Here is a 14,091-nt window from a genome sequence, read left to right on the forward strand (position 1 = left end):
TAAATAATCACTTGGTGTTGAAGAAAAAGGCGATTGAGAGAATATTTGATGATTTCTTTGGTCTTAGGGGGGACAATCAAGGTTATTGCTATTGATTTTGTACTTTGTGGAAAGAAAGTTAATTGAAATTAGAGAGAGAATGTTGTATTGCATGCCCCCTGGTATAACATACCCTGCACGTCATATACGTTCTCAGAACCACTACGCTTCTGTATTACAATTACAAAATCAGCCTACTATCACCTGAAGAATATATCAAGGATTAGAGGATTTATGTCTCAACAGGATTTGGAAAAACTTCTCCACGCATTTATCTTCAGCAGACTGGACTACTGTAACGGTGTGTTTACAGGTCTCTGTAAAAAGTCCGTCAGAAAGCTGCAGCTGATTCAGAACGCTGCAGCTCGAGTCCTCACTAAGACCAGGAGGGTGGACCACATCACTCCAGTTCTGATGTCTTTGCACTGGCTTCCTGTCCAACAAAGAATTGACTTTAAAATCCTGCTGTTGGTTTACAAAGCACTGAATGGTTTAGGGCCAAAATACATCTCTGATCTGCTGCTACCTTATGAACCATCCCGACCCCTCAGGTCGTCTGGGACCGGTCTACTTTCTGTTCCCAGAGTCAGAACTAAACATGGAGAAGCAGCGTTCAGTTTTTCTGCTCCACATATCTGGAACAAAGTCCCAGAAAGCTGCAGGTCTGCTGAGACCCTCAGCTCATTTAAATCAAGATTGAAGACCTTTCTGTTTGCTGCTGCCTTTAATTGAACCACGTTCAATTCATATATTAATCAATTTCCTGCATTTCTGCATTTTACTACTGTATTTTATTTCTTACACTGTTTCTTTAATTGTTTTTAAATCTCCTTTTCTTTTGCCTTGTGTTTTGATGCTTTTAATGGTTTTATGTGAAGCACTTTGAATTACCTTGTTGTTGAAATGTGCTACACAAATAAACTTGCCTTGCCTTGCCTTACAAATGTCACTGTGGTGTTGTTTAATATACAGTATGTATGTACTTTGAGAGCAACAACATGAGTGAAATTCGTCGTGTGCGTTCACACTTGGCCATTGAAGCTCATCCTGATGGCCTACACAGAATGTGCATTTCCTTCCCTTATGGAAAGCAACTGAGAGACACAACAACCATCTTGGAGCGGCACCGCCATGCAATCCCCTCTCAGCCTTCCATACCAAACAACCCCCCCCCCCATCTCCTCTCTCCATTTTTCAATGAGCCAAGTGATTTATGTCAAGTGAAGTCAAGCATGGGCCAGCATATGAATCAAAATTTGTCAAGTTGGCTTTTCCTACTCAGGTCTATGAATTGATACGGCTCAGTTTTGAATATGAATCCCCAGAGAGCGCCGCGTTGCTTTTAACTGACTGGAGCTTCAGCCGAGCAATCAAACCCTTTGTTTTTTTTCACACCATCCCACAATCCCACCTGCTTCGGCGAGACGATGGAGGGCCCTTTGAAAACAACGAGGCGGCATGATTTATTATTCTAATTAGGCGAAGTGAGACTTTAGCAAAGCCACAATTACACTAAATCGCCAAAACAGTTTTCTGGTTGGCTGGCTCCTGTTTTGTTCAGATGTTAATCAGAGGCAGCTATTGAGTCAAGGTGCAAACCGCATGTGAGTCACACTATTGCGCGGTAATATCTTCCACAAACAAACAAACGCCAGAGTCCTGTGTTGAATTGCAAACAATCATTTGGGCTTATTAAATGAAAGTGCATTTAACTGTCTAAAACCAACATGAACATACAGCTTTCCCTCAATCACACAGAGGGCTTAACGTGCCGCGATACCCGGTTAAAATCCACTGCGGTGGTTAATTCCGGGTCATTTCACAATCTCTTTGATACTCATTCACATCTGCACATCTCTTCGCTCTCACTCACTGACAATCAAACAGCTGCAAGCTGGCATACTCACTAAATCCTCTGGTACAGCACACAAACCACACACACACACACATATGCAATCACCCACCACACACACACACACACATACACCAGAGCCCATTAGAAAGCACGCAGACAATGGCGCCCACAAGCTCATATACTCACATGCCTACATGCGCACGAGCATCCAGAAGCAATCACTTATGCATGCGAGTGTACATTCACACACACACACACACACACACACACACACACACACACACACACACACACACACACACACTTCTACTCAAACTGCTACCGCACTCATGCAAAAAAAAAGTCTTTATTCAGCGCAGATATTCTTCTGAATTAAAAGTCCTTAATCACAGCACACCGCAGAGACATGGGGGAAATACTAAATGTATTGATTTGTTGAAGGAACTCGCATATGCATTCACAGATGCACGCACAGGGAGGAAATTATTACGCACACCGTGGTTCCCATCCATCCCTGTGTCTCTCATCACTTTTGTCCCCTCCTCCCCTTTCCCCTTCCTACATCCATCCCCAAAACACCCCAATCATCCTGCATCAACAGGCATGTGAACCCAGTGTTCGGTTCATCTCTCTCTCTCGCTCTCTGTGCCTGCAAGGCGTACACTATAAAACGCAGATCGGCAGAGATCTTTTCCAGACGTGGTTCGTGTGCGAGTAATTGCAGAATTGCGGCAGTGTATGGTTGATTGCGTGCAGCGTAATGTCTCAGGGAGACATCGATTATTGATTCAATGTATGTTTTAAATCTCCTTTACTTTTGCCTTTATGCTTTTAATGGTTTCATGTGAAGCACTTTGAATTACCTTGTTGTTGAAATGTGCTTTACAAATAAACTTGCCTTGCCTTTCTCTATTTTCATCTGTGTGCTGCCACTCTCCTAGCTTTCGGGTAATTACCTGGCATTTGCATTGCAAAGTCCCCTGTGCCGCCCTCAGCTCCTCTGCAGGTGATTGAGCGTCAGTTCCCCCAGCAGATAAGTGAGCGAGAAAGGGGAAGAGAGAGGAAGAGAGAGGGGGAAAGGGGGTATTGCAGCAGGGTGTGATTTTATTCTGGCTTGCAGGATATATAGGAACAATGCCCTGGATTCTTTGTTGCTGGTAAATTGGCTGGTTCAAAACATGCACAAGAAGTTCCCACACGGAAATAATTGCCCTCATGACTTTCACATCACTGGTCTGGTTCCATCTGTAACATAATGTGGAGCATCTCTTGCTGTTGATGACTGAGGCACATCATCAACATTCCGACTTGCTTGAAGACTTTGGACTTTTTTACACTTTTACAGCAAAGATGACATGAAGTGTTGTGATTTTTTTTTTGTTTTTACCTCAATGCGGTTGGTATGCCTTACTGTAATTGAACATATTGACTGACCAGGTAACTCAAAGGGAAACATATCATGTTATTAAAGTGATTATACGTTGTATGACTTTGGGATACGACCCAACCAACCTGAAAAGATAGTAAAGAGCAGAACATCTCTACAAACATAATAAATGTGCATTTTACGCTCTTTCATCATACAGGTGTAGCCACATATCATATCACAATAAATACTATCTTACGGTGCAGGTTTAAGTTACAAAAAAACAAATGCAGGCTACATTAAATGGTATATCGCCAAAATAATATTTTAAGATGTGCTTGAATAACTTATATGGTATAGTTTTAAACGGATAATACATCAAAGGGATGCTCTTAAAAAAACATGGTCAGTCGTGAGTGGCAGCTATCATATACAGACAGACTGAGCACTCTCTATTTCTTCACAATTTAACACATGCAGGGCTCTTAAGCCATTGTGTAGGCTGTTACCAGAGGACTCGTGCAGCGGTTACTCTTCAGGATTAACCCTACACACACATTCCTTGAAGTAAAATGAACCACAAAGCGAGACCCACCCATCCATCCATCCATCCATCCACACTCCAACCCCATCTACCAGGAGCACCTCCCACCGAACGAGAGCTCACAATTGGCGCGAGCTCATTTGCATGCGGAACGGCGTGGATATTTATTTCAATTTAATTTCGTTCCCGCACACAGTGCACTGTAGGCTTTTGTGCCAAAGTCATATTAACCCCTTGATTAGTTAATATGCAGCGCACGACGTTGCCCACGCACGATGAATATTCATATCAGTGGCGCTTTCGCCGCCGTCTCTCCACACCCCTCCCTCCCTCCCTCCCTCCCTCCCTCCCTCTCTCTCTCTCTACCCCGTCCCCCCGCCGTAAAACCGATGGCGGCATCCTGGAAGACATTTTCCCAGTTGTTCCCACAAACACAAACTGTTTGGTTCCTCGTCGTGTCTGTGTCGCTCGCGGCCGCTGACTCAATGGCAGATCAGACTCAGCTGCCGAGCAGAGACCGCGCTCTGAAAGGAAGGGAGGAGGAAATGGTCGTGGCAGGTAAATAACGCGCGGTGACAAGTTGTGTCCCAAGTGATGGAGTTGTCCCGAGCTGACAGCTGGTAAACTGTCCGCGTGTCATAAACGCAGCCGAGTGACCTCAGAAGACTTCACGTAAAAAAAGATAATGGCAGGGGGAATTGCCTCCTGTTTTATTCAGGAATATAATAATTGCATTAAGTGGTGTTAATATGTTCAGTTGTGATTATTCATTTAAGACGGAGGTATTTGAAAGAGGCTACTCATTACACTGAACATCGCACATAATGTCTGTGTGTGTGTGTGCGTGTGTGTGTGTATGTGTATGTGTAGGCCTATGTCAGTCATTCATATTGGGAATAACATTACGAAGTATGTTTTATTCAATTTTAATATTTGTATCTATGTTGAATGTGTGTGTAGCACAAAGGGGCTGTAACTCTCCGCCTGCACATATTTGGGTTTGCGGTCAATATGTTCTTTGTGCTGTACTGTCATTACCTGACGTTGGATTAAGTCGCGGATATACACTGTAGCTTTAGTGGCAGAGTGATAAACAAAGTTTACTTCCTTTATGAACAGCGATTTGTCCCATTAACTTATGGGTATGTGAACTTAATAGAGCTGCATACTTAACCTTTTCAAGTATGCCCGAAGCAGTTCTCAGCACTGTTAGAAATACACTGGTGCTCAATGTTTATATTAACAAAGATTGGATTGCCATTTCCTTGGTTTTCGGTGCATGTGGGCACGTGCACCTTTTTTTTGGAGTCCCATTTGAAATTTGCTCCGTACTTGCGATGTAGCACCGAGTCATTTCTGCTTTTCATCGTCCTAGTCAGGGTCAGCCGGGCCGTGGCGAAACCTGGCCCCTGTTTTCACCTACTCGGACTGAGGACGTCCCACAAAGTGCATTGTGGGAGCTGGGTGTGATTGCATAGGAGGAAGCAGTGCCGCAGCGTCCAGGGGCCCATCTGGGCATTATGCGCATGAAGGCTCCGCCCCGTCGTAAGTTCCTGCTCCGTCTGTCGAAGCAGCTCGGAGTCACCGCATGGCAGAAATCTGTTCCTCCCCTTACACCGTGGGGGGCAGCTTAGGTGGGCTTGTTCTCGCGTGTGTGTGTGTGTGTGTGTGTGTGTTGGAGTAAGCATGAGTAATTTAGGGATTGAAAGGACTGTCTCCACATATGCCCTGTGCGGTCCCAGCCTTGTGTGTGTGAGTGCACACATTTGTCCTCTCTCTACATGGAGATCACTCATTTTGAAAGTTGCCTCTACCCCTCCAGCCTCTTTAAAGAAGCTCCTTGTTCCTTGTTCAGACTTCCCGATGCCTTGCGCTCCCTCCCTCGCTGCACGCCGTATAATGTACTCTGTGACCTTGGCGAGAATGATCCAGTGGCAGATTGCTCCATGGTCAGGGCACAGTGGCTATTATTTTGAGTCAGTGCAGGATAGACTACCAATATTTCTTCCAAACAGGATGGGGGAGGTCAGTTGACCAAAATCAATCTCTGTAACGTGCTTCACTATAACTCTTCAAAGCAGGTTCATGGTGAAGATATATTTCTGGCATTATCTCTCTGTCGTTTTTCCCATCTCTGCTGTCTCGCGATGCCCTTGTTTTTTGGGCTTTTACAATAAGCTCAGAGGGGAAGAAAACTGTGTGGAAATTTGGAAAGCGTGCTACTTATGCATCCAATCAGTAGATAAATAGATAGAGATGTGCTCTGCTGGGACAGCGCTGTTGCTAAATGATAAGTACTGTTTCGTGCAAAAACATCCTGCGTTGTTACCCAACCTAAAATGTGGATTGTTTTGGGATTGTGCATGTTCACATGTCTGCATTGGTTTCCTTCAGCAGCTTCGTTTTCCTTACTGCAGTCAGTAAGGTAAATTGAAGACCCTGAATAGTGTATCCTGCATCTTGCCCATTGCATGCTGGGATTGACTCTGGCCCCCTGCGACACTGGAAAGTATAAGTGGTATAGAAAATGTTGCTCTGGTATCTCTGCAAACAGAGACTTAAAAGGTTGTTTTTAGTATGATTTCCCTTTTACTTTTTAAGCAGTTAAAAAGCGAGATTCATTTATTCATTCGCGCTGACCAGGTGGATGCCATCCTTGTCTTTCCTCGTCAGATCGATGTTTGAGTGCAGATATCCGTGCAGGCACCAACAGGATGTGCCTCCATCTTGCTTGCAGGGGATAATGGAGCCAGTGCTAGTCTTCTCCATAGCAACTGTTTCCGTTGCTAGGATACAGTATGTATGGAATGCATGGATGGCTTCAAAATTGTGCTCCTCAGAGACCGTTTTACCCCCCTGAACAGCTATCAGTGTATGTTAGCTCTTATTACAGTTGGGTTGTTTTTAGGCCACAGCTAAATCGTTTGTTTTACTCACCTTTTTACTGTTCTTAAAAAGCGACCACCTCTAACCAGCCTTGCCTCTTTCCTCCCCCCCCGCCCTCCTCCCCTCATTTGCCCCCACTCTGTCTCATACAGCAGAGGGTAGTTGGCACCAGTATAAAGCTTCAGCCTCCTCAGACAACTCGTGCCTGACTCTCTGCCAACCTGTGTGAAGCTAGAAAGAGGAATAGCGAGAGGGAGGGAAGAGGAAGAGAGAGAGAGAGGACAGGGAGAGAATGGATTTTTGGAAGGAAATAAACAGAGCAGCCTGGAAATCGACCTCTCCGTCACCAGTTTTGGCATCCAGCGATAGTACCTCTCCCGTGTCTCTGCATGAGGGGGCAGCAGCGCTTGGACTTCAGTTTTGCGGGTGAGAAACACAGAACCAGGGGTAGAGTCGAAGGGTAACAAAGACAAAGTACCAATCCGAAACAGTTCAAACTGGACGTGGTTATCCGCTAAGCAACCGATTGTTGTGCCCTTGACCGATGGTAACCATGATACAAGCAGAGCGGCCGGGTCCGATGTTTTGGTTCGGGTCCTGCCGCCTACAACCACCAAGCTAAAAGCATCAAAAGCTGACCAAAGTATTCCGCTTCAGCCCCGTGATACTGTATAGCCTGCACTGCGCTTTCCAGATATCCTCAAAAACAAAGGCGCACAAAAGAAATTACGCCCATATCTCATCCAAGTTGGGGGAAAAAAAATCCTTTTCATGAATCCTTCCCCCATATTCAGCCTGTTTTTCTTCTTCTGTGAACTCAGTCAGTCACCCTCCCTGCTTGTTTTTTTTGTCGTCCTCTGTTCTTGCTTTTGCTGGCGTAGTGAGGCAGCGTAGTGAGGGTATTCAGCCAGTTCTTTCTCTGTTAGGTGGGGTAATTCTGGCAGAATGGGGTGTGGGCGCTGGGCTGGCAGGGGGGAATGCTGGGCTAAGCAGAGTGAAAGGAGCCAGCCTGGCACCACCTGGACCTCTGCCAGCTGCTCCATGGGAGAAATACCCACAGCAGAGGTCGGCGTGCGGCTGATTGCGCGCTAGCGTGCGTGCAGGAGGGTGTGCGCGTGTTTGTAAGTGGAGAGTGAGGGATGATGGGAAGGTGTTGTGAGGGTGTGAAGCGAAGATGGAGAGCGGCTGAGATAGACGGGAGGGCGGGGGAGAGGGGGGGGGGGGTGGCAATCAGAGTTGGCTCCTCTGGTCAGTGCTGTGTCGGTGTGTTCTTGGCCGTCTTCATTTTCGTCTCTTTTTTTTTGTTTGTTTACTTGTTTGCTTGTTTGTTTTCTCTGTGTTCTCTCTTGGATGAAGTGCTTGGTCTTTTTATATAGCGCCCAAAGGCATGGTGGTCTGAGAGCCAAAAGAATCCTTCGCTGCCTCTCCGCTACCCTCATCTGTTGCTTCTCACTGGCTATTTACTCCTTTTATTGTCTTGGCAGGCTGATCTCTCGTCCTCCCACTCCTCCTCCTCTATCGCACACTTATCTCTCTCTCACACTCACATTTTCTCTCTCCGTCATTTGGCAACTTCAGTGCTTTTTGTCTCTGTGGCCAAAATATGCCGGACAAGAGGGTGAGAGTGAGCAGAGGATGAAGACTAAACAAATTCACAGAAGAAGGATGCAGATTTCTCCCCTGTCCACCTTAAAGTCACCCTTGTGGACTGAGAATATGTAGCCACTACACTCACTGACACAGATATACTTTGATTGCAGCCGACTGTGCCTGTGAACATGGCCTGGCAGCGTCAAACAACCTGCTGCTGAAAGACAGAACTGTCGCTCAACAGGAGGGCAGGAAGTGACTGCCTGAAGGCCTGACAGCCCGGGCCTCTGTGACATTTTAGAAGTCATTCATGCTTCTGCAGTCTGGTACTGCACAGGAAAACCAAAGAGTTTAGTCTAATATCCAAAAGTGTCCTTCAGGTGGCACACCAAGATAGGTGTTATCTGCTGAAGTGCTGTGCTGCTTCTTTTGCTTCCTGTATTTTTCAAAATGCTTGTTAATCTTTAAGGTCAAGGCGTTGCACTCTTTTCAATGCTTCTGTGCGATCATGGCTTCACAGTAATCAATAAACTGCAGGTATCTGGTCTTTGGCCTGTTTTAACAGTTGTAGATCATCCCGGGCCTCTCTAGGAAATGAACTATTCTGACAAATTAGAGGTTGTTGGTATTCAGGTCAATGTCACACATCGCATCTCTCATCGGCCAGAGAGCACTCGCACATCGAACTCGGCGCAAGCATCCATTGTAAGTATGTGCCTAAGCTCTCAGTGTACCCTGTGGCCTGTTTATCTGGAGACTAATATTAGTAGTTGCAGTACAAACCAGCCTTGCTTAGTGGAGATTTGCACGCTAAGTCAACTCAGTCTTCTTAAACCCTAATCCTCCTCACACATCTGTGGGCTACACACACACACACACGCTCACTTCCTTTTTAGCGCTTTAATTCCATGCACCACAGTTGGCAGTAGAGTGCCACCCCCCCCCCCCCCCCCCCTCTGCCATCTCTCAGCACTCCAGTTTGTTTTACTTATCGGGTATTTGTAACGTGGTGAAGATTAGGAGGGCAATGGGTCTACACGCGAGGCCATCCCCTGCTCGTGAGGTCAGGCAGGCACGTGGCCCTGAAGCGTCGTCATTGGTTTGCTGCTTTGTGGACACCAAGCCGAGCACTTAATACACTCACATTTGAAGGCATATAGTAGAGTAAGAGAGATATCAGGAAATCACTGTGTGATAGTGTTTAATTGTGGACATTGAGGAGAGGACAGCAGGGGTAGAATGGCGGTCAAAGCCGTGTAATCTCTTAACTGTCTTCCAGCACAGAAGCCTCTGCCTCTGATCCGCTGGCCTGGGTTAGCCTATAACGAAGTGCAGACCTATGAGGCCTCGCCGAGGCCGCCAGTGGGCCCCCGCACACACATGCTGTGATTTGTGCTGTCCAAATACGGTGTCGAGATTTGATTTGCACACGGTTTCACTTTACAGACAAACATGCAGCCAATGGGAATCCCACTGTGGAGCCTTTTCCAGAAGGCATGGAGACCATCATGCTTGGTAAGACTGCATAATCCCCAATTTGTGGAATCACAATGAACCCAATATGGAATCCTGTCACCAATTTGTAGTCATTGACACATTTTGATCAGATGTGTGGATGGTATGGTCGACAAGAAGCACCAATGCTGTTGCTGTGTGTTTGCATGCTGTCTCTATGTCCAGGTTTAGGCTGTTTCTGGGGAGCGGAGAGACTTTTCTACACCACACAGGTGGGCTTTGCTGGCGGCTTTACACCCAACCCCAATTACCACGAGGTCTGCTCAGGTGATCATGCGACTGTGCACATTTTCACATATGCACGCCCTTCAACACTTTGATATGTGTTACCTGACCGTGCTGCCTGTGGGAAGTGGGTTGGCAGGACATTTCCCTGTGAAATCAGTCAGGGTTCAAGAGACCAAAAATTGCAAAAGGAAAAAGATAGTCGCGTTTTAAGTACAGCGCTCTCATCCTCTCGCCGCCTTCCCCTTCATCTGCAGTCAACTACTCAGAATGCACTGCTCCAGATGGGCTGCACCCCCCCCCCCCCATCCCCAACCCCCCCCCCATGACCTACTTGTAAGGATTGTGCTCTGTACTATGCTGTACTGCGGCGTTTTTTTGCCAACAGAGGTTACTGTGTGTGAAGCACCATAAACGGGCTTCTTTTCCACGGCGAACACGATGTTGGAGAAACAAGCTTGAATTCGGTGAATTTGCCATCAAAAGCCTTTGAAAATATTTGGCTTTCTGTCTACGTCCAAATTAGTTTCTGTTCGTTTTCCATCATTGTGAGATTCAAATAGATTCATACAGGGCGATATATAATTCTGAGGAAGATGTCTAGCTCGCTCTTATTCTGCGTGACCGTCTTGTGTATCAGGAGTCGTGAACTGTTAGTTTGGGGCGCCTCCATTTCCGAGGGCGCATTATGACATGTAGGCATGGAGTCTAGCTGCAGGTGCAGCATGGGGGACATGGGGAGGAGGGGTGAGACGCTTTGGGCTTCCTATCTGTCTGTCTCTCTCAGTCTACCGTGGATGGAGATGGAGGCGGATGACAGAAAAAGAGAGAGACTGAGAGCTGCAGCAAGTGAGGAAACGGGTAAAATAAACTTTTCAGGGGAAAGAAAATGTGAGAAAGAAGCGGAAGAGAGAATGGCTGCCTGTCCATCGGCTGAGAGAGTGCAGGCGTCGCTCCAGTGGCCATGACGGAGGAGAACACTGCGACGGCATGAGCCCGAGGAGCTGTCAACACAGCCGGGGCAGGACAGACAGCCGGACGGAAAGAAGGGGCTGATGGAACTGTCAGCAGAGCCAGGGAAGGATGGAAGGACAGGCAGATGGATAGGTGGATGGTCTGACGGACACAAATGGGAGAGGTTGAGTTGCAGTCAACACAGACAGCTGAGAGACGGATTGAAGGAGATGTTATTACTAATCGGCATATTTTATCTCGACTAATTCACAGTTTTGTTTTTGCAATATAGAATCAAGAGTTGATTTTTTTTTTTTTACCTGTTGTGCTTGAGCTCGTCAGTGTGGCATATCCAACAATCATCATACCTCATGGACAAAATAGGTTGCTGAGGACTCTTCCATAAAAAAACAAAAACTATTGGTTAAGGTTAGGAAAACATGGTGGTCATGGTTACAAGAAACCAATGTTGCCTGTTGGTACGGGACTGCGGTGACGGGACTGCGGTGACGGGACTGCGGTTTGTCAATGTCACCTGCTTTGTTGACCCCACAGACAGACATAACAACACCATGCTACTTCTGTCTCTCCCACTTAGAGAGAACAGCAACTACTCTCACAACCACAAGAGCTTTGTAGGCAAAACTTAAACACAGGTCATTTTAAATGTTAAAACAAGCGGCAAGTGCTGTCCTTTTTTCTGGTAAATTACATTCTTTTGATGAAACCCGCTTCTACCGTATCCAACAACAGAGAATAATTAACCGAAAAAGGGCAACAGGATGTCATGGTGATTTGGGAGGCCATTCTGACCCAGAAGGCTGTTCACCCTGCTGAAGTGTCCTTCAGCAAAACATTGAAGCTTTAGTGGCATCACTTCTTCATGCCTTTCACCCCCTTCAGATGGGACAAGCGTGGAAAATCACAGTGCGTGTTATTTTCTTTTCCAGCAGGTCTTGACTGTCCTTCAGCTCGACTGCTATACAAACAAACTCAATGTTGGCTTTACCCACAGCAGAATGTACCTCGGTAGACAATTGGTCGACAGCTCACCTGGGCCTTTGGCTATATGTACGTGGCACATCACTTCCTCTTGCCTCTCCCTTGCTGCAGCTGAGGTCCACCCTACAGCCTCCTCTCTTTGTTTTTGCACATTCTACACCTCCACAGTCCATGTGCATCCATGTATTAACATCGCTGACTTCCACTCCCCTATTGTTCATATGTGTTCACCTTAGTTGTAATAAATTCCTTTTGGATCATTTGTGGATAACCTTCTCGCCACATTCTTTGAGCCAGTTTGTGACATAGGAAAAAAGGTGGACTTTTTTTTATATGTCGGCATTTTTCTTATTAAAAAAGATGAACGGCTCCAGCAAACACTGACTTATTCATTGTCAAATATACTCGTGACAGACTGCTAGCATCCACTAAAAAGTGTGCCGTCCTTGATTTTAGGTAACTGTTAAAAGAGGTGAAGTCTTCCATATTCATTTGGCATGAGATGATCCTTTGTTCATTTAGTGACAGAAAGTGGGTCTCAGGCCAGATGCATGAATTTGGCAGCCTTTCTCCTGTTGTCTGCAATGAACCTGATGCATCTATCTGTGTGGGCATGTCTTTGTGTGTGTGTGTGTGTTATACTCTATGTGTGTGTGTACGTGTCTGTAATGTGTGAGAGAGGGGAATGGCTATTGATACAATCCTAACGCTTCTGTATTTACATTCAGCAAAGGTGTATATATTGTCGTTGAGGTGTGTGAGTATACCTTTTCTGCTGTGTGTGTGTGTGTGTGTGTGTGTGTGTGTGTGTGTGCCCGCCCATACGCCTGCATGTGAGACCTAAAGCCTTCCCCAGTTAGAGAATGCCTGCAGGCAGCTTGTTGAAGCTTTGGGGTCCTGGCAGCTGCACACAGGAGCGAGTGTCTGTGTGCTTTTGGCTACTTTCACCATAAGCCTGAACCTATACTGTGCCTTCTCTCTCTCTTTCTCTTTCTCTCTCTCTCTCTCTTTCTCTCTATCTGCACCTCTCTTTATCTTTCTTATCTATTACTATCCCATTGTGCCATAAGTGCGGATTCAACCTACCCGGGCACATGCAATTTTTTTCCGGTTTGACAAGACATGCGGACAGTTTGGTGACAGTCAATTGTCATGTTCAACATTTTGAGGAGGAAGCGATGAGTGTACATTTCATTCAACTTGATTTTTAATGACGAAGGTTTTGTGTTTAGGTCTGACGGGTCACGCCGAGGTGGTGAGGGTGGTCTTCTCCCCTGAAGACGTTGGCCTCGAGGAGCTGCTCAAGCGCTTTTGGGAAAGCCATGATCCTACACAAGGTAGCAACATGCACGTGCACACAAACCCAAAAACTTCGCCCTCAAGTAAGACCCATCCCGAGGGTCGCAGGGTGTATTAGAGCAGAAGGATGATGCCCAGACGTGTGCCTGCGTGTGATGGGGGAGGTCTCATGGGTGTAAGTCAATGCCAGACGGTGTTAATGTGTCTGAGATCCAGCCATCCATGGAGAGGCACACCAGTGTGGGGCATGTTCAAGCCCTAACTGCAAAAAAAAACCCTGTCTGTGTGCATGGCATGTACTTTATCCAATGTAAACCAGCCGACTGATTATGATACGAAATTTGTTCCTTTCTAGTTTGAATATTGTGAATATTTGTCTCATGTGCATGCGTTTCTTGGGCAGCTTTAATCCCTCGACAGAAATCCTTAAGATGTCAATGAAAACTGGTGAATCTTTGCAAATAGTCATTTGAACCCTGGAGTCCTCACCTCTCGCCTCTTTAATGACACACGTCTCTCCCCCCCTCCCCACCCCCCCCCCCCCCCCAACCTCTCCTTCCAGCGGCGACAAGAACCCCATCCCCCATCACTTCATCTCTTCGAATGTCTTGCTCTCACTGGAGGAGGTGATGTAAGAACATTAATGCACCAGGAGGGCACAGGGATGGTGTGTGTGTGTGTGAGAGAGAGAGAGAGAAAGGACAGGCAAAGAGGTACTCATTCACTCATATTGAATGTAGGGAGGGGCATGACAAGTTGGGAAGAGATGGATGAAGGATTCATAATCCCGACCTTCAGCCTTAAAACGAGCTCATA

At 46.4% G+C, this 14,091-nt stretch overlaps 1 protein-coding gene across 1 annotated transcript in view; it reads left to right on the plus strand.

Annotated features, from left to right (window-relative positions):
• Positions 1-4,289: 4,289 nt before the first annotated feature.
• The window catches only part of msrab (methionine sulfoxide reductase Ab), a gene marked incomplete at both ends in the record, with an annotated part of 28,022 nt that continues 18,220 nt past the window's right edge, over positions 4,290-14,091 (plus strand). The window contains 4 exons of the mRNA XM_079286556.1: positions 4,290-4,362; positions 9,727-9,795; positions 9,961-10,062; positions 13,209-13,313. Coding sequence (XP_079142682.1) covers positions 4,290-4,362; positions 9,727-9,795; positions 9,961-10,062; positions 13,209-13,313 — 349 coding nt within the window. The remainder of the gene's footprint in view (positions 4,363-9,726; positions 9,796-9,960; positions 10,063-13,208; positions 13,314-14,091) is intronic.

Source organism: Melanostigma gelatinosum (genome assembly GCF_949748355.1).
Source record: "Melanostigma gelatinosum genome assembly, chromosome: 16".
Lineage (NCBI taxonomy): Eukaryota > Metazoa > Chordata > Actinopteri > Perciformes > Zoarcidae > Melanostigma > Melanostigma gelatinosum.